Genomic DNA, 27,146 nt, shown 5'->3' on the forward strand with positions numbered 1-27,146 from the left:
TAGCCATATGCAATCATATAGGGTTTCTTATTCTAAAGGACCCAGACCACTTAGGATATTATCCATTAATATACCTGGTATTTTTAAGGCTACAGTCTGTTGCAATTTTTAAGACAAATGCTAATTTGTTCTTTTTCCTTTCTGATAAGTAATAAAGAAGAATTTAAGTCTAATGTAGAAGCAGAGTAAAGTTAAATATATGATATTTTATGTAATTTTAAGTATCTTAAGTACTAAATGAGGTTTTTACAATTGTTCTTGTTTTTATACAATTGTTCTTGTTATATTTTTCAAGGAGGACTTGCTGCGTTTAAAGAAACAGATGAGGGTATTCTGTCAGATATGTCAGCATTACCTGACCAATGTGAATACTACTGTTAAGGAACAGGTTAGTAATGACCCTAGATAGCCATCTTTTGTAAGCAATCTTTAATAAATATCTAAACTAATACAGAAAATTTAAGTAATACTGAGATTGAGCAAAGTAGAAACATCTGTCCATGTGTATTAGACAAAGCTCAAAAAATAGATTAATTTCATATGGAGTTTATAAAATAGATTGCCCTCATTGTGGTTATTCTCTGTTGTTATTTCTTTATGACTCACTTGACAAACAGACCATATATACAAATTAGATGTATGAAATTATGTAAATTATTCTTGGAAATTAACAAGTACAAGTATGCCTTCAGGGAGGGAAACTGGTCTATATATATGGTTTTGTCATCTCTGAGAATATTATCAGATAGATTCTGACATTCCTGCCCATTCTGATTGTGTATGTTATTTTTTCTTTTGTGGACTTTGAGATAAAAATTTTAATCATTTCCCTGCTTTCAAAGTGTTACCTTCCCAGTTCATATGCCCTCATGCCATTACTGTTAACCTCCTGATTCTGGAAATAACATTGTTAACTGCTACCATCAGTGGTTTTCGCATCTGTAAAATCAATTTTGATCCTGGGACTGAGAGTCTATTTAGTTTTAATTCTCTAATAGAGAATTAAGCTTTTTTGGACATATGCTTTTTTAAATGCTTCTGTGGAGAAGGCAGTTTTATAATCATAAGAAATTAATAATGATACAAAATGGTTTTGGTGATTTCAAGGTTTTTTGGCCATTTTATTCTCCTTAACCTTTGCATATTGGGATAGAGCCCCATCCGTCATCACATGTGCTATTTTCAGCAATTTGTGTTATGTTGGGTACTGTTTATTTTTTATTTTGGGGAGATACTATTTAATAAGGGTGTATTTACTTCTTAAAGGCTGTGAAAGTAGTTCAGGTATAGTCATCCAAGTATAAAGAGATCAGTAAAGTCATTCAACCTTTATGATTGTCACTTGTCTTCATTTTATTTTAAAATATCGAAACTAATTTTACTGTATAAATACATTTGGAGTTTTATAGTTTAAAAATTCACATTCAATATCCAGCCATTAATTTATTTTTCTTCTTACTTCCAACTCCCTTTTATCCCTCCTATACATATATGGTTGGGCATAAATAAATTAGAAGTTAATAAATGGGCAAGATACAGTTATTGACTTAGACATTTTTCTTGCGAAAGTATGAAGTTTATAATTATTACATTGCTGAATTCTGCAGTTTTAAGTATGTAGTTTTGAATTATAGCAATAAAGGGTTTGGAAATTTAATTTTTGTCTGTACAATTCACATGAAAGGAACAAAAGTTTCTGTAGGTGGTAAATTGAATTTGGAGTTACACTCAGGATATGATTTTAATGAGGTTTACATAAATCCAAAGTTAGTAGCATGAAATATTCCTTTATGTTTTCATATGCCACCAAGATACTCAGCTTAATATTCCCAAATTCTTACAGTGTTAACACAATTCCTTATGGGTTATCTTAACGTAACCTCCTATATAATCTGTTGTTCAGGCCTTGGCAATTATTTGGTCATGAAATATCTTGTATGTCAGTCTTCCTAACAGCTTCCAGAAATATGTCCTGGTCAGTTCACTTGACCTGCCAGTTCACCTTGTTAGTAAATATCAGCGTGCTTATCCCTTTTGTTTTCTTACTGTGTATGTTGCACAATTTTTTGTAAACTCAGCTATCCTGATGGGTATAAATGACTATCGTAGTAGTAAAATGAGGAAAGCCTGAAAGAAGAATTAAAGGCATAAAGTAAAGAGAAAAAAGTTAAATGTGGTTAGTTCCAAAAAGGTAAAGACCTCATTGAGATATGCTTTGTGCTCTGTATTATGAATCTGTCTAGCAGTAATCTTCCTTTAAGTGTAATTTGCTATTGACTTTGCGACCCCCAAATTCTATTTCTGTTACCTTTTCCCAACAGATAAATTTCCAGTTTTCTTCTGAATATTTTTTACCAGTGTTTGACTCCATTTACAAACTCCTGACAGAATAAATAAATAAATAAAACTCCTGACAGTTTTTATAAAGCTCCCTAAGATCTAACTTTGACTTTATTATGATATTATCAGATTTGTCTGATGAATAATAAGCAGGCACATAATTCGTTGTGTTTGTACTTAATCACCACACATATTGAATGAGAGTGCTTAAAATGTATCAAGGACTTTGTGATCCCTCTTCTAGGAGATAATTGATCTCCTTTGTAGAAGTTTTTGTCTTCCATAGAGAAAACAAATGGGACCAGGTTTATATGTTATTTTATATTTAGGAATGTATACCACGAGACATTGTCAAACAGTGTAGAGTGGGATTTGGATTCAGAAAACTTAGGGCTGAGTCCTGACAACATGTTCTGATAGTATTAACATACTGTACAAGTCACTTAAAGTTGCTGAAAATAATATTTGTGGAATTATCTTGTAGTTAGTGAAGCATGATTATATCTACTAGTAATCATTATTACTAAAATTACCTTCCTCAGCCTTAAAAACTTAGGAAAATACTACACACTGATTTTTCTTAAGAGTTGGATTCTCTTTCTGTGTAAATATATGTTACTTGTAACAGTTGGTGAGAAACTTTGGATTATAACATGCTGTACTGTTTTTATTTTTTTAAAGGCTTTCACTATTCTCTGTGATATTCTGATGATCTTCAGCCATCAAATTATGTCAGGAGGGCGTGACATGTTAGAACCATTAGTTTACACCCCCGATTCTTCATTGCAGTCTGAGTTGCTCAGCTTTATTCTGGATCATGTCTTCATTGAACAGGATGATGATAATAACAGTGCAGGTAATTTTATTGGCATCTTTTTGTTAAGTCTTTGCATCCACCATAAATTTAAGTAACAGTGATGTAAAGTGTTACAATACTATTTGATATTTTATTCTGAAAACATAAAAAACAAAGATCCATTTTCCAGCACATTTGTATTAATTTTTTGTAATACTGTAAAAACACATTGAGGAATGTGACTTGCGTAGTGCCTGGTACGTACTCAATAAAATTTACTCCCTTTTCCCCTGGGTCATTGCTAATACCAGTTTTCAGGTAGTTTGAGCAGAATAAAGTATTTATTTAAGTGACATTAATGTTGTATACATTTATAACATGTTTTCATATTTTGAGGTGGTATTAAACTCTGAAATTTCTCAATGTTAAAAGATGTTTGAAATTGTTCTGTAAATGTCTGGGGCAGTACAGAATGTTCACAGGAAAATAATTGTACCAACCTTGCCTAGTGTTAAGTTACTCTTTCTACCCTAATTACATACAAGATGACTTACTTGAGCAAGAGGTCATGAAAAAACAGTATTGGGTACCTTCTTTCTGAGTTTTGTTTTAATTTGGAGTTATACTTGAAGGACAATATAATATCAATATATGTGAATCTCCATACATATACTGATACATCACTGTAAATTAGATTCTAAATACATGTAATTCTAGACCTGGCTTGTAGCTTATTTTCAGTAAAGAACTTTGTTATCAAGTATTTAAAACTTAGAAGAGAATTGAGAAACCTAGAGTAGCAAAAAACAGTTGTCAAAAATCCATGTAATAAAGTTTATGTACTTAAGATTTTTTATCTTTGAATTGATAGTTTACTTACACTATGTATTTATTTACTTATTTATTTTTAAAGATTTTATTTATTTATTCATGAGAGACACAGAGAGGGAGAGAGGCAGAGACACAGGCAGAGGGAGAAGCCGGCTCCAAGCAAGGAGCCTGATGTGGGACTTGATCCCGGGTCTCCAGGATCATGCCATGGGCTGAAGGTGGTGCTAAACCACTGAACCACCTGGGCTGCCCTACACTTTTATTTTTAACGTTTATTGGACATTTATTGGTCAGCAGGTAGTATATGGGGTGCTATGGGTATCCAAAAATGAGACAAGGGCTTTTCCTTTAAAAATTCAATTCAATGGGCGCCTGGGTGGCTCACTCAGTTAAGCATCTGCCTTGGGCTCAGGTTATGATCACAATGTCCTGGGATTCTGGGATTATCCTGGTATTGAGCTCCACATTGGGCTCCCTTCTCAGTGGGGAGCCTCTTTCTTTCTCCTTCTGCTGTTCCTCCTGCTTTGCGCTCTGTCAAATAAATAAATTTTTTTTAAAAAAGAATTCAAGTGGAAAAGACATCTAAAAACAATGCGATTTGATAATAGAAGCATGTGTACATTGTTGTGGGCATGTAGAGGAAGTTTTAAGCAGTCTGGGAGTCAAAACACCATTGAAATAAGCTAACATCTGAGTTGGATTCTAAAACATGAGTAGGAGTTTTTAAAACTTCTATGGGAAAGCATAGTTGTATTCTAAACATTGATACAAAATCAGTTTTGGTTCATAACCCTGTTGTAGTTTGAGGGACTGCCTCTCTGCTTCATTTATACCATGGCACTAGAATGAGAATAAGCTTGCCAATACTTCTAAATTTTCTAGGAGCTTTTTGAAATTATGCTCAGTCTTACCTCCTTAGATTCCCCCCTCCCCCATTTATACTTTAAAAATGAAATGTATTCCAGTATTGGGGGAAAATGTAAAATATGACATACTTGTCCATACCTACCACCGGTATTTGTCAAATTTTGCTGTTCATTACTGATTTTTTTTTAAGGGAATAAAGTATAGATACAAAAGAAGCCCTCATTTATATCCCTGCCCAATCCTAATTATTCTTTTTCCCTGGAGATAACTGCTATCCTGAATTTGTTGCTATTATGCCTTTGCATTTTAATTTTGTTATACCAAAAAAAAGAAAAAAAATTTTGTTATACCAGGAGTTTATCTGTTAACAATGTATCATTTATTTTCTGTGCTAGCTTCCATATAAATGGTATTATGTTGAACATTTTATTTTGCATCTTGCTTTTTTGCATTAACATTTTTGAAATTTTTCAGTGTTGACATATGGTTATAGCTTATTCATCTTGACTGCTGAATATTATATAATATGAATTAACCCTACTTTATCCTTTCTTTAAAAAATTTTATTTATTCATTTTAGAGAGTGTGCAAGCGGGAAGAGGTAGAGGGGGAGAGTGAAAGAATCTGAAGCTGACTGTGCACTGAGCACTGAGCCCAATGCAGGGCTTAATCCCATGACTGTGAGACCATGACCTGACCCAAAACCAAGAGTTAGACATTTAACCGACTGAACCATCCAAGCACCCCTACTTTATCATTTTTTATATTGATGAACATTTGTTTTTAGTGTTTTCCCTATTATAGTGTTAAAAGGAATGTTCTTTTTTTTATTTTTTACAAGGAATGTTCTTATATTTACCTCCTTGAGCACGTGTGCAAATGCTTTTCTAGTGCCTACTTAAGAGTGGAATTGTCAGATTATATAGTCTATGTGCATCTTAAAATTGACCACATGTTGTAGTAATGTCCTCCAAAAACAGTTGTATTGTTTTATTCTCCCACCAGCAGCATGAGATTCAATTGCTTTTCTTTCTCCTCTAACCCCTGGTGTTGTAGAACCATGGTTATTTGGTTTGTTGGCCCACATTAGGTGAGAAGGAGATAGTAAAAGAGAATGCTTCTAGAGGCCCTGGCACAGGCAGCCTGGGTGGCTCAGTGGTTTAGCGCTGCCTTCAGCCCAGGGCCTGATCCTGGAGACCCAGGATCGAGTCCCACATTGGGCTCCCTGCATGGAGCCTGCTTCTCCCTCTGCCTGTGTCTCTGACTCTCTCTCTCTCTGTCTCTCATGAATAAATAAAATCTTTAAAAAAAAATAGAGGCACTGGCAACACAGAATAATAATGGCACTTGATATCTATGAAAGGCCTAGTGTGTTAGATACTTTTCTAACATTCTTCAATCCCCACACAAAGAAAAGGTGGCTAGTTTTGGACAAAGAGGTAAAAAAAAACTCAAGGCTTCTTACTGGTTCAGTCAGAAGAACATGTGACTTGATTTCAGGGTCATGAATTCAAGCCCTATGTTGGGTTGTAAAGATTACCCCCCCCCACACACACACACCTTAGAAAAACAAGGTGAAAACTCCCCAAAATCAGAGGTCAAAAACTCTCTGGGTGATTTAGTCTGTAGCGGGAAAACATCTATATAAGAGTACTTCCTAAGAGTAGTATTGAACAGTGATTGGAAGCAGTATTGTATAGAAATCCATTATAATCATGGAGACATTTAGAAAAAGCATACACATTCACTGTAATCTTTCAAAAGAGTAAACAAAACATTTTAGATTTCTAAGCAAATGGCTTTGGAATTCTGAAATATGCACTTGAGATAACAAAACTTTTTCTGATGGTCTGTCTTAAACTACCATTCTCAAAATTTCGCTTTAACTTACTAGCAGTTATTGAGGATCATTAGAGATAGGGTAACTTAAACGTTTGTTTTATATTTTTATTTTCTCCTTTTTAGAGGTTTTATTAGAATGAGGCAGATTACCCTTATGTAGGGAACCCATTGTATCTGTGCCTAGGTGAAATGTGCCTATTTTCAGTCTTTTAGAGAGAATTTCAACTCCTAATTTACTGGTATGTTTACAGACATCAGTTATATATCAGCTTTGAGACCAAATGATAAACATTTGTTTTAAAGAACATTCTTACTTTACACAAATTATTTTTTTGATATTGGGAATCTTATATTGACGACCTGACAGGAAAGAACACCTAGCAGTTCTCAAAGGAGATAATATAATTAGCTAAAAATGCATGGAAAAACTTGGACTTTACTGCTAACCAAAGAAATGTAAATCAAAATAAGATAGTTTTTAATAAGTAATTTTGTTTGAAATTTTGCTCAGAGGAGAATTCTTTACATAGGTTCTTATGTAAAGGCTTCATCACAATTTTATTTGCAACATCAAATAGTTAGAAACAATCTTTTGGCAGGACTTGGAGGCTATAGTCTGGCTTCCTTGACTACAAAGTTGGAAATAAGTCTATTTCCTTGATAACTCTAAATCTGAACATCTCACATAGTGTATGAGAGCAGAAATATGTGAAGTTTTCTTAAAAAGAATAGTCCCTAGATCAGACTTAGTGAATATATGTCATATGTATAAAATAAGTACATGTTAATAAGAGTTGGAGTTAAGGTGGGATGGGGTTATCCTTGGAAGGGATAGGATAATTTCTGAGGTTGGCTGCCTTTCCTGTGAAGAGCCTTAAACAACAGACATTGAATATGCAGATCTCATCGGCATGCTATCCTATTAGGGAAGTGGGTGCATGCATTAGGCAAGCTCAGCCTGACTTCACTAAACATCAATTCATCTCTGACTCACTCCACTTGTTCTTGTTACATGTTTAGTAAACAGCCTTATGATTACTATTTGAGTTCTCAAAAATTTTGTCTATTGGGATTAATGGACTGATCATTCACTGAGATATTGAGTTATGATTATATGATTATGATTATAATTTGGATTTTATTTAAGTGCGTGTACCGTATTTTTCAAATTCTCCCAAATAAAGGTATTTTATAGTGAGAATTAAAAAATACATATGGCTGAAGTAAAATACAGATGGCTTAATGTTTGTAACTTTTTTCCCCCAGATGGTCAGCAGGAGGATGAAGCCAGTAAAATTGAAGCTTTGCACAAGAGGAGAAATTTACTTGCAGCGTTTTGTAAGCTAATTGTATATACTGTGGTGGAGATGAATACAGCTGCAGATATCTTCAAGCAGTATATGAAGGTAAAGTTGAAAAATGGATAGCAACTTATTTTTATAATGCTTAAAGGAAAATGAATGTAACACTTGCTTTTATGCTTGATTGCCATTAAATTTTTTAAATAGTAAATTACTTTTCTAGCATAAAATAAATTTCTTTTAAAATTTAATGTTTTGGGTAGTATTACCTCATACTTCTAGTCTTGGGTTTATTGAGTTTATTTCATTTAGAATATTGGGACCATCTTGTCTTGGGTTAACTATCACTATTAGAAATTAATTTGGGTTTAGTTTAAGATAACAGGATGGTGTTCCTCCTCTGCTTTATAATAGCATAGAAAGGGTATTGTTCTAGGAGTCAGGAGACCTAGCTGCTATAGTTTTGGCTTGGTTATAATGCATTCATGACCTTGAGTAATTCAACACTTTTTGTGTCCTGCCTTTCTTCATCTGTTCCACTATGATAACTAAGGTTCCTTTAGTTTGATAATCTGATTTGATTCACAGTGGGTTATTCACAATTTTCATAAGTACCTGTGAGATTCTCTAATTTTTAAGTGGTAGTAGAAAGGATATTAATTGTACTAATGAAATATAACAAAATATGGTAAGATAGTTTTTCTTTAATCTTTCTCATGTAAAATCTAATTATAAATATAAACTTTAAAAGCCTTTGCTGTCACCAAATAAAATATGTAATAAATTTGTCAAAACCAAATTAATTAATTCTCTCTTTGAAATATTTTGCTATGTGATAGAATTCTAGCACCATTGTAAATTACTTTGGAACTTAAAGTTGTTTGGCATTATCATTTTTACCTTTTTTTTTTTCATTTTTACATTTTTTTAAGAAACTAAGGTTTGTGAAGTCGTTTTGCAAATTTAAACTTTTTCGACAGGTATTATAGATTAAAGTCAATTTTATTAGTTATAAGGGTATGGTTATCCTGTTATAACCATCTGGTAGTTATATATTCATTTTGAAACAAGGTTTTACATTAGAAAAATATTTCATGTTCATTAAATGCATAAGATAAATGTCACACACAATGAGTTTTCTTTTAAGTGTTAATATGCTGTAGTTTCTATGACCCAAATTAATAAAGTTGGAAACTGCATGAGACCTACATGCCAGTAACAACGAATAAGTTATAAAAGTAACTGATTATATCCAACGTTCTGATAGTTCACAGAACACAAGAACTTTGTTTATATCCTTTGTGCTATTTCAGAAAGTGTGCATAGGCATTGTTTTACCCCACACCTCCTTAAAACCAGTCTGGAGCATAAGGTGATTGGATCTCAACTGCTGTTTTGGAATTTACTAGTGTTAGGGATTAATATGCTTGAAAATTATCTAAAGTTTCAGTAACATTCTGTCTTTGAATGCATAATTTCAGCCAATTACATATTTGTGACATACTCACATGACTAACATAAAATTAGTCTTATTGTCCAGGAGTTTTAAGAGATAACGCTCTAATTTATACAAATTTCTTTTCTAGTATTATAATGACTATGGAGATATCATCAAGGAAACCATGAGTAAAACAAGGCAGATAGACAAAATTCAATGTGCAAAGACCCTTATTCTCAGTTTGCAACAGGTAAGATACAGAGTACCAACTTCAGGCAAACATAATAATACCTAATAGTTTTCAATGTAACAAGTAGAAAACTGGGCAAAGGATGCAATAGACAGTTCATAAAAGTAGAAATACAAGATTTTCAATCTCACAAATAGACACTCTGCAAGTGGGATCATTTTTTGCTTTCGGACTGGCAAGATGGCAGAACTTACAGCTATCTAAGCTATGGGGGAAATAGGTACTGTCAGCAGTATATATTGGCAAAGCCTTCCTGGTAGGCAATTTGGCAATATATGTCAATATTTACAATGGTATATGCCATTTGTGGCAGCAATTCTACTTTAAAATTTTATCCAAGGTGATAATAGGACAAGTTTGCAAATTACACATGGCAACATTGTTTATAATAGCAAGAAATTAGAAATAATCCAAATGCCCTTCAATAGGACATTAGGTGAATATATTTTATAGTGCATATAAAATATATAAAAAAAATAAATAAAATTAGTGTAGATTTGTATTCACTAATATGTGAAGATAATATATAGTTTGAGAATAAAATTTAAAAGATTATAGTATAGCATCCCTGTAAAATTGTACTCACCTATATATCTATCTGGAAAAATAGTTACGAAAATTTTAGCTTTGGTAGGTTTAGAGTGAATTTACTTTTTCATTTTCTTATTTTAGTGAGCATTTACCAATCTTTTAACCAAACTACAGTATTCATTTACATTTTGACAGTGGTGAGGCAGGTATAATTGGATAGAAATAATTTACTTAGTATACTTTTGTTTCTGGAGACCAAGTGCATGCAGAACATAACCCAGCCTATCTCAATTTCATAAGGTTTCTTGCTTTTAAGAAATCTAGGTGTTAAATTTCTTAATTCCATTTGCATATTTGGATATTTATTAAAGTTAATAGAATATAAAAGGTATTGAAAGGTTAACATTAACTTTTCTTTTCCTATAAAATAATGTTCACTGTAGAAATTTTAGAAGATATAGAAACTAGACAAAAAAACAACAAAAAAAAAAAGAAGATATAGAAACTAGAAAAAATACAGCTTATCCTTGTTATTCACTTAAATACATTTTTAGGTTTTTTTTTTAAAAGATTTTATTTTTTTATTTATTCATGAGAGACACAGAGCGAGAGAGAGGCAGAGGCAGAGGGAGAAGCAGGCCCCATGCAGGAAGCCCGACGTGGGACTCGATCCCGGGTCTCCAAGATCACACCCTGGGCTGCAGGCGGCGCTAAACCGCTGCGCCACTGGGGCTGCCCACATTTTTAGTTTTTAATAGCCTTCTTAGTCTTTTTATGCCTGTATGAAATCTTAAGTTTTATAAAAACCGAAGCATATTGTGCATTCTATTTTGCAAGCCTGAATTTTTTATGTTAATAAAAGCATAACACTTTCATACCATTAAATACTAGTGTTGCATTTTGCATACAGGGACCATAATTAACCAAGATCTCTTCTTGTTTAATGCCGAGGACTTTTGTAATCCTTGCCATTACAGATAGCACTAAAACATTTTTGTACCTGTGTATCATGTACAAATATTATTATACCTTTGGATAAAGGGCAGTAATTAGAATTGCTTAGTCAAAGGACATCAGAATTTTACAGCTTTCAATACAGATTCTTCTATAGAAAGGTTATCTCAGTTTGTTTCTAGCAGGTCAGAGTACTCATTGCACGATACTCTTATCAGTAGTAGCCATTATCTGTTAAAAACCTTGGCCATTTGGTAGTTGAAAAATTGTTTTGTTGTGCTTACTTAGGATGAAAGATCTTGATGTGAAGATTTATCATGTAAATGTAAAATAATAGCATAGTTGCCTAATAATTGAGTGGATTTCTTTTTTTTCTTTATATTTTTATATGCTGTTTTAATATTCAGTTAACACCAGCAGAATAGATTGTGCCATAACTAACCTTAAGAGTTTCTGATGTCAGTAACTACCTCTGGTCTGAATATATGAAGTACTATATTTTTGGTCATTTGTATCATGTTTTTAAAAAAATCCGTGCTTTAGAATAAAATGCAAAGCTTCATTTATGGAACATCTAGTATATTTTAAATAGAGAATATGTGATCTTAAAAGATATTAGTAATCCATAATTATAACAAAAGTTTAATATCCTTTCTTTCTTTCCAAACAGCTTTTTAATGAAATGATACAGGAAAACGGCTATAATTTTGATAGATCATCCTCAACATTTAGCGGCATAAAAGAGCTTGCTCGACGTTTTGCTTTAACTTTTGGACTTGATCAATTGAAAACAAGAGAGGCCATTGCTATGCTACACAAGTAATCTCCAAATATTTTATTCAGCTCTCCTGTTTTTTAGTCATGAAATTTTTTTATTTATCCCTTATTTAGAATAACCAAACTCAATAGATGCTTTATTGTCTTTTTGAGAACAGTAATAATGATATCTCCATTAACACATGTGTTAGGGTTCAAACTCCTTTTATAGAAAATCTTTGCTTTAATTAAAACAATACAGAATCTTTATACATTATGTGAAGAAAAGCAACATATATTCATCAGGTATTATAAACTCTCTTAACAGCTTTTATTATAATCTCACTGCTAGGTAGAGAAATTTTTGAGATTTGATTCAGTTTTTCTCTTGTTCTGTTTTCTATTTTGTCATGACCTTTTCCTTTGTTTTGAGCTGCAACCTTCTTTCTCTCTGCATATATTCTTTGCCTTATCAAAATTGGAAATGATCTGATTTAATTTGGGGCATGTAATTTAGTTGATCAATCATACTTTCAAATATGAGTATATTTTAGAGTTTTAACATATCCAATACATGGTCAGTAATCTCTTTATTTCTTAATTCTAGATGAAGAGCCTGGCCTTTGGGAAAACTAAAACTCTTTTATGAAATTTCTCTGTTTGATTTGTGTCTCTTTTAGTCCTTGCTTACTTAGTTATAAAAATGTTAAATGTCTCCCTACAGATATTTTTCTGCTCTTTAAGTTAGTCCCATGCTTTCCCCAGCTTTAATTCACTCTCTCCTTTCACTTTGCTGTAGAGGCTCAAATTCCTTTTTATGCCTTTTAATAATACATTGGATGATAATTGTAGGTAGTATTTAAGGACCACACATGTGATTAGTGATTATCCTGAGAAGGTAATATATTACTTCTTCATGTAGTAGCCTGCCTTCTTTTCTCCCCAATTTAATTTGGATTGTTTTTTACACAGTTACATTTTTGATAAGAGTATATGATTATAATGTTGAGGTGTTATCTTGATTTGAAGTATTTATTATTAAGTAAATATAGTTAAAATAGGCCGTGAGTAAAGTTTAATTCTTAAAACATACTCTTAAATGGGTCATTATGAAGAGTTTTCAATAATTATTTTTAAGTTTGTTCTATATGTTATGATAGGTCTCCTTTATGTCCTGAAAAATACAGAAAATGTACTGATCATTACATGAGAGAATTTGGGCTATTTTCTATGGAGAAGAGACCTGAGGAAAGAATGTAGATAAACCAAACCACAATCAAAGTAAATGATAGCTATATTTGTGGGGTTTTGTTGTTTTGTTTGTTTTAAAGTAACAGTGACATAAAATGTAAATTTGCTCATTCTTACACTATAGCCTCCTTATTCTCTTTATTCCTCAGATTAAATGCATGGCAGAGAAAACATCTTAGTAGTGGAATGAAACTAGAGAGAGAAATTGCCTAAGTTACCAAATTTTGTATTGTACTCCTTTAAATGTTTCTTTATTGTTGCAGAGATGGCATAGAATTTGCTTTTAAAGAGCCTAACCCACAAGGAGAGAGCCATCCACCTTTAAATTTGGCATTTCTTGATATCCTGAGTGAATTTTCTTCTAAACTACTCCGACAAGACAAAAGAACGGTGTATGTATTTGTTAAAAATATTCTATTTAATTTTGTTTTGAAATTCTTAAGGATGAATTGTTATACTTGATTTTTATCCTTTTTGCACACACACACAGATTAGAACCGTAGGATTACATTAATGCACAAAAAACTTTATACTTTAGAAAATTTATAATTTAAGGATTATAACTATATTTTATGCATTATACTCCATTTTAATTCTGTATGTTCTCCTCACAGTGTAGTTGTGGCTTTAGAGGTGTAACTTAAATGCTTTATGTATCTTCATCTGCATTCTTCACTTAGTGTAACCAAGAAGGGAACATTTAACAGACAATAATATTGGTAATTCATCCAAGAGCATCTTAGCCTGTGTACTAAGCTGTGACTATACTGGAAAGTAGGTTTCCTTTTTATCTTTTTTTGTTTTAACTACTAGTCATATCCTTAGTAGGCCAGTTAGACAATATTTTTTCTAGTGTAGTCTCCTAAAATGGCGACTTATGTTCTAAAAGAGCCCAATGAATGCAGTTAAATTCTCAAAATTCATCCCCTCTTTGAGGTATAAAAGGGCAGAGGAATATGAATAAGTCAGTATATGTAAGTCTTCTGAAAGTCTACCAGTATTTTGCATTTAAAGATGTATACATTTTACATGTAATTCTAAAGCAGACCAAACTAATCCCTGGTGATACAAGTCACAGTAGTGGACACTTTTAGTGTTGGGGTTTTTGAATGGGAAACGGGACAAAAGGTACTTTATAGGAATGTTCTTTATCTTGATGTATGTTACATGACTGCATTTATTTGCAAAATGGTCTGACAGTACTCTTTAAGTTCTGTGCATTTTATTATATATAAATTTATCCCAGTTAATAATTAACACTATTAATCAGAGAAATACAACTTTTAAAAAAGATTTTAGTTATTCATGGGAGATAGAGAGAGAGAGGCAAAGACATAGACAGATGGAGAAGCAGGCTTCATGCAGGGAGCCCGATGTGGGACTCGATCCCAGGACCCCAGGATCATGCCCTGAGCCAAAGGCAGACGCTCAAACTCTGAGCCACCCAGGTGTCCCAAGAAATACAAATTAAAGCAATGAAAAACCATTTTTTGCTTAGCAGATTAGCAAAAATTAAGAAGTCTTTATAGTCCATAGCATTGCCAAAGATACGGAGCAAGAAACTTTTATACATCGTTGACGACTATAAATTGGTATAAGACCACTTTGTGGAGCCATATGGCAATGTCTAGTAAAGTTTAAGATCTCTCTACCTCATGATCCATTAATTCTATTCATAGGTAGATAACCTACAGAATCTGTCGCATGTGTGTACATGGAGTACCATAAAAGAATTTGACCATCACATTGTCTGAATAGAGGAAAGCTCAAAGGAACTTAACATCCATCAGTTAGAAAATGAGATCAGTAGATTTTTATACAAGGGAATATCATAAGCAGTCAAAATGGTTAGATTTTTTCAAAGTAAATATTAATTCCTTAATTTTATTAAACCATCCATTCTTCAAATTTCTGATAGTCTCATGTCATAAAAGGCTTTTTTACAGTTCGATTGAATTGGGATTAAAATAAGATTCACACATCCGAATTAATTTTTTTAAATTTTTGTCTGTTTATTGTGGTATAATAGACAAAACTGTAATATATTTAAAGTGTACAACATGATGACTTTATATATATATATAGGTTCCCTCTGGTCAAGTTAATTAACACATACTAAATCTCATATATTTACCCTGTTGTTTTTTAAAAAAATTTTAGAACACTTAAGTGTTCCTCTGTTAGCAAATTTCAGTTTTACAGTGTTACAATAATATAGCATCATCAGTTATCATCACATTAATAATAAGTTAGATCCTCAGATCTCACTCATCTTTAAAATTTTTTATCCTAACTTACTGAGATATAGTTGACATATAACCTTGTGTAATTTTTTAAAAGATTTTATTTATTTATGTGAGAGATTGAGAGCGAGCACAAGTGGGCGATAGAGGCAGAGAGAGAGGGGAGAAGCAGGCTCCCCACTGAATGAGGAGCCTGCTATGGAGGTCGATCCCAGGATCCTGGGACCATGACCTGAGCGAAAGGCAGATGCTTAACCGACTGAGCCACCTAGGTGCCCCTAACATTGTGTAATTTTAAGGTGTACAATATGTTGATTTGATATACTTAGATATTGGAAAATGATTAACACCATAGCATTAGGTGATGCCACTTTTCCAAAAATGGTTATTTAAAACATAATGTCGAGTACAAAAGGCAAAGTATAAAACTGTTCTATAATGTTTACAAATATATATTAAAAGTATATTATGACTTCACTCATGTGGAATTTAAGAAAGAAACCAACATGGTGATTGGGATGGGGAAAGGAGAAATAAACCAAGAAACAGACTCTTAACTATAGAGAGCAAACTGATGGTTTCCAGAGGGAAGGTGGGTGAGGGGATGGGTGGAATAGGTGATGAATACTAAGGAGAGCACTTGTGATGAGCACTGGGTGTTGTATGGAAGTGTTGAATCGCTAAATTCTAAACCTGAAACTAAACACTGTATGTAAACTAACTGAAATTGTAATCAAAACTTGAGGAAAAAAATATATATTAAAAATATAAAAGTATGTGTCAGGATGTAAGATCAGGTCAGTAGCCTTTGTGAACTGGGAAGAGAACAAAGAAAAATAGCACCAGCGGGGGCTCCTTATCTGGAATGTTCAGTTAAGCTATGTGGTAGATACATATTTGTAAATCTTTCTACCCGTGAGTATATTTTGGCTCAAGCTCCATATATTGTCACAGATCGGTACCGGTTTTTAGACTGACAGCCAGTATTATAATCCATACTTTGAGGAGTACTGTACTACTGTGTATAGCTGAAATATAATTAAGAAATACCAAGCGAACACCATGCAGTATCTTTGTAACTGATTCTTCCTATCCTTTCTCTTTAATGGTGTTCAATACTTGTGATTTTGAATTGATTGGAATTAGTTATTATGAAGACAGCAGATTATTTGCGTTGCACTTTAAAGTTAGTTGATGAAATTTGTGTTCATGTATTTGAAGAATCGATAATAAAGCACTGAACTCTTAGTGTCAAAAATCTGAGATTTGAATCATGGTTATATTGCTTTCTCATTCTTATCCTTTGCTTCCTCATCTGTCAAATGAGAATATCTCCCTCCCAGGATTATAAGAATAAAATTGAAGAACCCAAGAGAAAAATGCCTAACACAAAAGTAGTGACACAAATGTTAGTTGAATTTTGATTGCTATATTACATATCAGCCATAGAATCCTTGTGATACTTGAATCCAAGGGTAAATGTATGACTTCCATCAGGCTGAAACTTTTTTTCAGATAGGAGCCATATCTTACTCATTTTTGTACCAATCCCCAGTGCTGGGGCCTAGTGACATAGTGGTTGCTTGACAAATACTAAGCTGTAATGCTCTGGATTATTTCATTTAATGAAGAATCTTGACGGATACAAAATTGCTCATCAGTGTACTGATGAGGCCAAGATTGAATTGTGAAGTAAAGTGCCCATGCTTATACAGCTGTGTGTGGTAGAACTGGGATTAGAACCCAAATTGCATGGTTTTAAATCTAATCCTCTTTCCAGAAATATGCCTTGGGTTTGTTCTTCTTGCAAAAGACCTGTAAAGTTAGAATAGAACAGAAACATATTAGAAAACACTAACATCCTTCAGTTGTTACTGTATGCTTTGAGGAAATGTTTGTTTTGTTTCACTCTAATTTACTTTTCATTTAATTATAATAAAATCATTGAATGTTCCTTATGGTATGTGAACATTAAGATTATTTTAGAGAGGAATTAAATAAAAAGGGGGAAAATAACTATGGCAGTTTTATGCGTTAAAGCCTAATGGTTTCTACTTGTTTTTAAGGTATGTTTATTTGGAAAAGTTCATGACCTTTCAGATGTCACTCCGAAGAGAAGATGTGTGGCTTCCACTGATGTCTTACCGAAATTCTTTGCTAGCTGGTGGTGATGATGACACCATGTCAGTCATTAGTGGAATCAGCAGTCGGGGGTCAACTGTGCGGAGTAAAAAATCAAAACCATCTACAGGAAAACGGAAAGTAGTTGAGGGCATGCAACTTGCACTCAGTAAGAACATAGTTCATTCTCTTTATACTTACCCCTTATGTTTGTTTAACAACTGAATTGTCATTAAGTTCACCTTAGTTTTAAATTTGAGATACGTGTTGTTAAATAGTATCCTGTACAGTGTGTCCAGTTATGTGTTGAATGTTTTAAGCATTTTATATACATAAACTCAGTTCTTAAAGCTCTTTAGGTATATCCTCATTTTTCAGATGAGAAAACTAGTACAGAGAGGTTAAGTAACTTACCTAAGGTCACACGGCTATTCACTGGCCAGACAGTCTCAGGCTGGAACTTCTGCTTTTTAATCACGATGCTATATTTTATATGTATAGGAATATGGGCTCAGCATTATAGAGCTAGTTGTTACCTAAGAGATCAGATTATCTAGTTTAAGTGTGGAACAGCAGATTCAGAGAGGTTCTCACTTACGAATTTCTGTGAAGAGGTCATTTATCATGAAGAACTTGATAGAGATATAAATTCTGTCTGTAATCTTAGAAGTAGGAATGCAGTATGACACTTGAATCTCTTGGATTCCTAGCACTATTATAGGGTTGATTTGTAATGGGCCTGGGGATTTTTTTCCTCTCCTTTGGAACCTTTAAACAGATTAGCATAGTTGCCAACATTTGTTTCATTTATTGCTGAATAACAAACTACCCCAAAACTTAGGACATATCAGGGACATGATGTCTGATGTTTCAGCCAGGAGAGAAGACTCAAAGGCTGGTGATGAATTCTGTGGAGGCACCTTCAGTTAAATATATATCTGCTGCTAGCTCCTCCCTGGATTTAAGCTGGATTATCTGTTAGAACACCTACATGTGGTCTCTCCATGTGGCTGTTTGGCTTTCTCACAGCATGTGACTGGGCTCCAAGAGCAAATACCTGAAGAGAAGAAGTAGAAGCTACCAGTTTTTTAAGGCCAGAAACTGGCACAGCATAATTTCTACCATATTCTCTTGACCAAGCAATCAGGGCCCAGCTTTAAGGGGATAGGACATAATCCCCCACCTCTTATTGTGAGGAACGTCAAAGATTTAGGGGCCATATATTCTAATTGCCATATAATTCTTCAGCCAACATCAGGTATATAGAGTTCAATACTTCATTGTCCCGTGGTTGTCTTTTGTCCAGTAATATAAATGCATAAACTTATAACTGGTACAACTTTAGATTTAGACTTGATTATGTAATCCCAACATCTCCAGTCTGTGGGGAAATCTCTTTTATAGTATCCCTGACCAGTTAAAATAGTTAGGGCTAATGATCTATAGGAAGTTAAGATAAGTTGTTGTTTTGTTTTGTTTTGTTTTTAAGTTGAAAAGCTACCTGATTAAAAGATGATGTTTCCTGCACATCACTTTTAAGTTTTTCTCATCTGAACAAATAGTTGATTGTTAATGGATTTATGCTGGGCCATCAAATCTCTCCTTTTAATTAGACTACATGGAGAACAAATGAATTGGTATTTATATAACATCCTTTTTTTTTAAGATTTTATTTATTTGGATGAGAGAAAGAGCGAGCACAAGTAGGGGTAGGGGCAGAGGGAGCGAGAGAAGCAAACTCCCCACTGATCAGGGAGCCCTATATAGGGCTCAGTCTCAGGACCCTGGGGTCATGACCTGAGCTAAAGGCAGATGCTTATTAACTTGAGCCACCCAGTTTATATGACATCTTGAAGATAAATCTAACTTTTATAGAAAGAGTCAATACTCTTTGTTTAGGTTTTTGAAAAAAGACATAGAAATTGGGGCATTAGTAAGTTAAAAGAAGAAAGGATGGCTACTGATAGATTGGCCAGATCAGTGTAATTTTGAAGGCAAAATTAGAGCCTAAACACTGTAGAACTTAATGGCTGATGTAATTATATTTCAGATTATGAAATTTATGTCTGTCTAAGGCATTAGCTACTAGTACATATTCCTTTTTCCTCTTTTCTTAAAAACACATCTGTATGCACATGTGTAATCTTCTAATAAAGTAGTTTTCCTGAAAGTCATCAGGTGCTATCAGTTTCACCTCCCAAATCAGTGGTTTTAAAAAATTTACTATGAATTCAGTAACACTTGCATGTGAATTTGTCTTTTATTAATCATGGCAGCATCTACAGATTTGAAAACAAATAGCTTTGGCAGGTGTGAAATCTGTTTTTGGTCCAGTGCTTAATACGTATATGGATTTGTGCTCCCCTTGGAGTTGGTGAGCATCCTCTAAACTAGGAGTCGTTCTTCCATCATATCCATTCCTGTTTCCACCTCTCACTCACCTGGGCTATACAGTTAGCCTCCTAACTGTCCTGTTTGCTCACTAATCTTTGTTCTTAAGTCCACCTTCTACACTGCCACCACATACTTTGACTAAAATATGTAGCTTCCACATTGCTTCCCTTCCATAAAACCTTTGGCAGTAGTTCCCGCCACCTTAGCACAGCTTAGACTTTCCATAAATTGATTCATGCCTCTTTATTCAGCCTTACCTTTTGCCGTTTACCCTAGGAGCATCAAACTCTTAGTTTGAACCATATGAAATTGCCATTTTTTGCAGGTCAAGAATTGCTGAATATCAGCAAATTGGTATGGTTCAGTTGTCATGGTTTTGTGTCTCAGTGTTTTTGTTTATGTTCTTCCCCCTGCCTGGAAATTGTCACAGTGTACACAGCATCTACTCTAACTAGAAGGCACTTTTGGGTAGCTGACTCTGATCCTTTTCATTGCTCCCATTCCACCTGTGCTGCCCTCTCTTATAGCACTACTACACTGTTGTCATTGTGTGTGTTTTCTTTGTCTCCAAGGACAGGGATTGCACCTTACATATCTTGGTATCCCCATTTCAAGCACTAGCATGTGGAAAGCAACCAGGTGTTTGTTGACCTGAACAGGTTATATTAGATATTTTGGATAGTCAAAATTAGTGACTGAACTTAATTGCTATTAATTTTCTCTTTTAGCTGAAGAAAGCAGTAGTAGTGACAGTATGTGGTTAAGCAGAGAACAAACACTGCACACCCCAGTTATGATGCAGACGCCACAACTCACCTCAACGATTATGAGAGAGCCCAAAAGATTACGACCTGAGGATAGCTTCATGAGTGTCTATCCAATGCAGACTGAACATCATCAAACTCCTCTTGATTATAAGTAAGTACATTTGATCATTTTCTGTACTATAACTTTATTAATTACATAGAAAAAAGTTAAGTTAAAAGAAGAATAAAATTCTCCTTGAAGCACGCAGGTAACATGGATGTTAGCTCAAAGACAACACGAGGAAGCAAGGCAACAGCAGGAGAGAGCAGCATTGAGCTATGTTAAACTGCGAACTAATCTTCAGCATGCCATGTAAGTGAGAGTGCCTTATTGTCTGAGTCTAGGAAGTTCACTAATTCATTTTAACATATTTTAATGTGTGCCTTACCTAAAAATTTCAGCAAACTCTTTAGAGTAAGCTGAAATAATCAAGGAATTAAAATTTGGTCTTTCCAACAGAAGAAAACATTCAAAGTTAAATATTCACTAGTTAGCTAAAGGACCAATCTTAGGTTGATCTGTTGGAAAAGTTTAAATTTGAATCCTTGTTTATTTTGGTACACAGAATTATAGCTAAAAATCCAGTTTTGTTACACCTTAATTGATTCCCCAGCTTAGTCCAGGCCCTCATCCCTCATCTGAACCATTGTATTAGCTTGCTAACTTGTTTTCTTCCCTCAAATCTCACATTTATCCTCTCACCAAACTCCTCCCCTCACTCCCCATCACCGCTCCATCATTCACACTGCCATCAGAAATTACTATTGTTGAATAAAATCTGGTCATGTAACTCTTTGACTTAAACCTTCCCATGGCTCCCCATTCTCTACAGGATAAAGTGCAAACTCCTTAGCTCATGGCATGCAAGATCTTTCAAAATATGGCTCCTGCCTACATTTTAGTATCCTATCCCCCATTGCTTGGCAACCGGTAAAATTATTGTAAAAGAATAAGCTCAGGTGTCACCTTAAGTGAAGCTGTGGTCATCTATGCTCCCATAACACTATGTATATTCATATTTCTTATAGCACCACATTGTACTGTAATTATTTTTTTTATGAACTTATCCCTTTCTCTAGACTGTGAGCTCCTCAAGGGCAGGGACCACTTTCATTGCCTGTTAGTACTTGGCATGTAAAAATGCTAAGTAAATGTTCATTGAATAAATAAATGTCCAATGCAAAGAAATTGTAGTTTAACTTTTAAATACTTTGTTCTTTCTTGGAATCTGTATGAAACTTTTATGAATCTTTACTAGCTTTGAGCTCTAGAAGACATGGCAGAAAAGCACTCTTTAGATGATTGGTACAAAAAGGGGATGATAATGATTCTGATTAAGTTTTGAGTTTGAAAACGTTGTAACATAATGTGGTATATGTTTTAATATTAGGAGATAGTAATTGTTACCTTTTTAAATTTAAGTTTCATTTTGTTGGTTTTTAAATGATGAGGATTGCACCTGTTTTTCTTAACAAATGATCATTTACCACGTGAGTGGTAACCTATTAAAATTTGCTTTAGTTATTTCTATAGTGATCTTATCAACCTCTACAGATAGAATACACTCTATTGCATATATAGATTCTGATCCTAACTTGTCTAATACGGTCATCATCTATATGACCTGGTTCTACCTCCTGTTTTCTGTTTCTGTGGCCACATGCCCCATAATACATTATTTCATGCATAATTCAACAAGCTGATTTCTTAGCTTCCAACCAGTTACCAGTTCAAACAATCTGGAATTCTACCATACAGTCATTTGGTCTGTATCTCTCCCCTGAAAATTTTCCTCTAGTCCCTAAGATCTTCCATAGCATCTCATTACTCAGTACCATTTATCATTATTCTTTTGTTTGTAGTTTGCTTTAATTCTACAAGTTTAAGAGATAAACTTCCCCAGGTGACTATAAGAGATTATTCCGTTTAAATAATTATTACCATTAGATTCTTTTGGTGGTTGTGCCATAAGTGGTCTGTTGCCTGAGACTTTAAAATATTTTTGTTTTACAGTGATTTTTCTGTAATGGTATCTGCTCTATATCTGAAAATACTTCCAAGTTATCTCTTCATTTTTTTATAGTTTATATCATACATATCTTCTACTCCAAATGAGATGCAGAATGGATTTCTGGTTTTCTGTAACATGGTCCACAAAGCACACATAACTTCCTTCATACTTGCCTCTACCGAATATAGTAAAATTGTCATTTACTGTCTAAAACTCTTAGAAAATAGGGACCATTGTCAACATATTTGTCCAGGTAGCCTGGATTAGCCATCATGTTTTATTTTCATATTATTTTTTAAAACTCAACATAGTGTTGTGTAAGTTGTAAGTAAATAATTGATTTTGATAGTGGTGGGAATTGATAAATGAGTGAGAAAAGAAAGCTATATTAGCCAAAATGGGCAGCTAGTTAGTTACCTTCAATTTCACTGTTATGTTGACTCCTTCATGCTGATCTGGGCTAATTTATGAACTTGAAATTTGAGTTTATTCCTTTTAATTATGTGATAACATACAGAATCTTTTTTACATTCTATATATGTCTTAGTTTTGAGTTTCATAGGACAAAATCAGTATAAATGTTACTCATTTCTTCCTGAAGCAGAATTAATCTCTTACAAATTTTTTTTTTAGCACTTGATACATACTTCTCTTGTGATATTTCTCATATTCCATTACAATTAATTATCTCTTTCTCCCCATAGTAGACTGTGAGCTCCTTGAGGGCAGGAACTATGTCTTATTTATCTTTTTTTTTTTTTTTTTGCATCCATAGGACATAAAAGAAGCCTGGCACATAGTAGGCACTGTGTGAATGAATGAGTGAGTGAGTGCCTGGCACAAATTAGGGACTGAGTGAAGGAGTGAGTGATAGGTAAAATTAATATATATTAGTGAAAATATATGTATTCTGAAAATGTCATTTCTTTGGTCTCTGTTTTATATTTGTTTATTAATTTGTACCCTGCCTACTTTCAAAAAGGATTTGAGGTATCTTGTCTGTTCCCATGTGGGAAATTCTCATTGAACTTTTATATGGGATATCAGAACTATCAAGCTAAATGTATCAAAGTAATGTAGAATAAACAACTCCTTCGCATTTTTAGACAAGTGAACATTGGGGTTTTGACATCATTGATGACATGATCAATGCCTAATCATTTTCCCTGACCTTTAATTCCATCATTTTCCATTACACTTCAATATAGAGAGCTACATAGTTGCTGCCAGTATATTAATAGTCACAACATTGGTTCAGATCTTGACCTTGTTTTATATTTCTTTAGTCGACGTGGTACAAGCCTAATGGAAGATGATGAAGAGCCGATTGTTGAAGATGTTATGATGTCCTCAGAAGGGAGGATTGAAGATCTTAACGAAGGAATGGATTTTGACACCATGGATATAGACTTGGTAAGAACTTAATGATTTCTGTCAGATTTTCATTTAAGATCTTTTGGAAATAAGTTGGGATTAGAGGAAATACCTTCCATGAGAAGTAAGTTTTGCAAAAAGAGTAAGTAAAATAGTCGCCACGTATTTTGATATATGAGAAGGATTGAGGAGAGGGTAAAGTTGAAGAAGGTGTTAACTCTTAGTTTAAGATGGTAAATTTTCAGATTAATTTAGGAATATATCAATTTAAAGAAAACCTTTTCCTTACTATTATATCAGGTATGATAGCTACCGTATTTTCCATTTATTTGCCATTATCAAAACAATGCATTAGTTCCTTGATACTACCTATTATTGACACAAATTTCCATGTTAAATAATAAAATTACTTAAACTTGGAAATTTAACAACTATATATGAGGGTAGATTCTTTATTATCATATCACATAATAGGAGTAGGACTTTATCATATATAAAATGCTTCTGTGCATTTCATCTTGCTACATATATCATTCAACTTTATGAGGTAGGTTTGGAGGATGGAAGATACTGAAACTTAAGACAATTAGCCCATCCAAGGAGACAAAACTAAGAAGCAGTAAAGCTGAGACTTTTACTATAAGCTAGTCTTCTGATTCTACTTCTTGGAATACCATACTGTATTCTCCTTAAAAGGAAGAAATAATTAAATATGGCTTCTCTTCAGAATACTGTAATTTGGTACCTTTAAAAGAAAATGATATGAGAATGGCATTTTTAAAGTAAAACAGAAATGAGTTTTCTAGTTTTCATCTTTGAGAATAATTTTCTGTGAATTACTTGCTTTTTTATTTTTATTTTTTCAATGGTTTGCTTTTGTATTTTTATGCATTCTGTTGTTTAAATACATAGTATTTAAGATACTGTAAGGTACACTTGCAATTACATATGCCATGTGAACACTTAACAATAATTTTATTTTATTTTTATTTATTTTTTTTTTAACAATAATTTTAATATCTTTAGCTGCTACCTGGTTTATAGATAGAGCAATTGTCAACTCTTCCTTTTCTTTTTCTTTAGCCACCATCAAAGAACAGACGAGAAAGAACAGAACTGAAACCTGATTTCTTTGATCCAGCTTCAATTATGGATGAATCAGTACGTTCAGTTTAAATGTACCCCAGGATTGCAAAATCAAAAGTACAAGCAAATCCCTAAGTTGGAGATTAAAGAGCTGGGACAGCCCATTGAGAATGGATAAAAACAACTGGACAGGAGAAAAAGAGGCAGGCAGGAGGGATTTCAGGAAGAGAGGAGGGGTGATTCAGTGGTGGTGACAGATTATAAGTACCTTTGAATCCCTGGCCAACTGGGACTTGAGTGTTATGTTAATGAATTTAGACTTTTCCTGTAGGCTTGATTTACCCATTGAAAGATTTTGAATGAGAGAGTGGCATGATCAGAATTGTGTTTCAGAAAGATTTCCTTGGCATTTATGGATGGATAGAATGAGTGATAAATCATAATCATAATATGAAGACATGGTAAAAAATAGAAATTGAATAAAAGTTTGATAATAAAGAGAAGGGAGTTGAGGTTGCTGGTTATTATTAGGTACTGTCAGTTCTGTTTCTTAAGTACATCTCCTATCTGTCTCCACTGCCATATTATCCCTGACAGTGTCTTGGTTCAAGTCATCTTCAGTTTTTACTTGGCCAATTGCAGTAGCCAGGCAGTGATGATTTTATTCATTTTGAGTTTTGCCTAGCATAATAGGTGCTTAGTTTTATTTGTTAGACTAATCTCACTGCCACAGCACTCCTTTATAGCTCTTTTGGGGTCATCTTTCTAAAATGCAAATCTGCTTCTCTTCCTCATAGTTTAGGTCTTTTATGGATTTTTTCCCCCCTCATTACCATTAAGAAAAAAGTTTGAATTCTCGGTGTGGCAAACAGACTTTGTGTTCTTGCTCCTTTGCCGTCTTAACCTTAGCTTTTTCCTTACTTGCATCCTGCTCTCCAGCCATACCAAGTCTTATTGTTCCTCTTGGACATACTATACTCTGTCTTGACACCATCACTATGTATAGGCTTTTCTCTCTGCCAGAATTGTCCTTTTTCTTTTCTTCTCAGGGAATTCATCCTTTAATAGTTCTGACATTTCCTATGAAGTTTTTGATGACCCCTCCAGATAGATTCTTGGCTCTCAACACTTTGTGTACACTTTTATTTTGATAATTATCAGATTTGTGTAGTGAAATAGGATATTACATTTCGCTCAATAGGCTGAACGCCAAGCAGTGATGATTTTATTCATTTGAGTTCTGTCTAGCGTAATCGGTGTTTAATTTTATTTGTTAAATGAATAAATGAACTAGTTAAGTTCCCTTCCATCTCAGCTTTCAGTTTTTAGTGTCTACCCATTTGTGCTCCTTCCTCCCAACACCTGCTACCTCGGGTGACCATTGGCTGAGGCTTGCCTTCCATGCCCTAATTTCTACTATTCTCTCCTTGCCCTTCCTCACCTTATAATCTGCTTTCAGATAGTTCTTGGAAAAATGTTGACCCACTAACACACATCAACATATTCTATTAATAAGGCCAGTTACTTAGTCAGAAGTTACCGTTTCATAGAACAGCAAGTATAGAAATCTTTAGATAAGCTAAGTTACTAAGCTAAGTTCCTGAGATCCTTTAAGTTGATGTGTCTCAGTCTCTCATGTAGCCATGAATCATCTGGAGATCTTATTAAAATGTAGATTCTGCTTCAGTAGGTCTGGAGTATGGCCTCTGATTCTCCATCTAACTAGTGCTCTTGAAGTTTCAGATCTGTAGATCATACTTTTGCAGTAGCATAAGTGAGTTAGGCCTACTCATAAGTCTATAGTTGATGTGCATATTGAAGTATATAGTTCCCTGATCATCTAAGATTATGTATCTTCCAGTTACAGAAAATGTGAAGACGGTGACTGATAGGGAGTAAAAGAATCTTTTCAAGTAGATAGAATGAAATGTAATAATTCAACAATTTTTATTG

The 27,146-nt window shown here is 33.8% G+C and overlaps 1 protein-coding gene across 10 annotated transcripts in view; it reads left to right on the forward strand.

Moving 5' to 3' along the window:
- STAG2 (stromal antigen 2) overlaps window positions 1-27,146 on the forward strand; it is a 136,475-nt gene that overhangs the window by 104,287 nt on the left and 5,042 nt on the right. For 9 of the 10 annotated variants that reach the window (XM_041740544.1, XM_041740541.1, XM_041740537.1 and 6 more), the window contains 11 exons: window positions 296-388; window positions 3,022-3,196; window positions 7,943-8,082; window positions 9,564-9,665; window positions 11,821-11,969; window positions 13,421-13,549; window positions 17,467-17,690; window positions 20,644-20,833; window positions 20,924-21,034; window positions 24,020-24,146; window positions 25,191-25,268. In XM_041740544.1, the coding sequence (XP_041596478.1) occupies window positions 296-388; window positions 3,022-3,196; window positions 7,943-8,082; window positions 9,564-9,665; window positions 11,821-11,969; window positions 13,421-13,549; window positions 17,467-17,690; window positions 20,644-20,833; window positions 20,924-21,034; window positions 24,020-24,146; window positions 25,191-25,268 (1,518 nt within the window). The remainder of the gene's footprint in view (window positions 1-295; window positions 389-3,021; window positions 3,197-7,942; window positions 8,083-9,563; window positions 9,666-11,820; window positions 11,970-13,420; window positions 13,550-17,466; window positions 17,691-20,643; window positions 20,834-20,923; window positions 21,035-24,019; window positions 24,147-25,190; window positions 25,269-27,146) is intronic. The other variant, XM_041740547.1, reaches the window with a different exon arrangement.

Source organism: Vulpes lagopus, chromosome X, assembly GCF_018345385.1.
Source record: "Vulpes lagopus strain Blue_001 chromosome X, ASM1834538v1, whole genome shotgun sequence".
NCBI lineage: Eukaryota > Metazoa > Chordata > Mammalia > Carnivora > Canidae > Vulpes > Vulpes lagopus.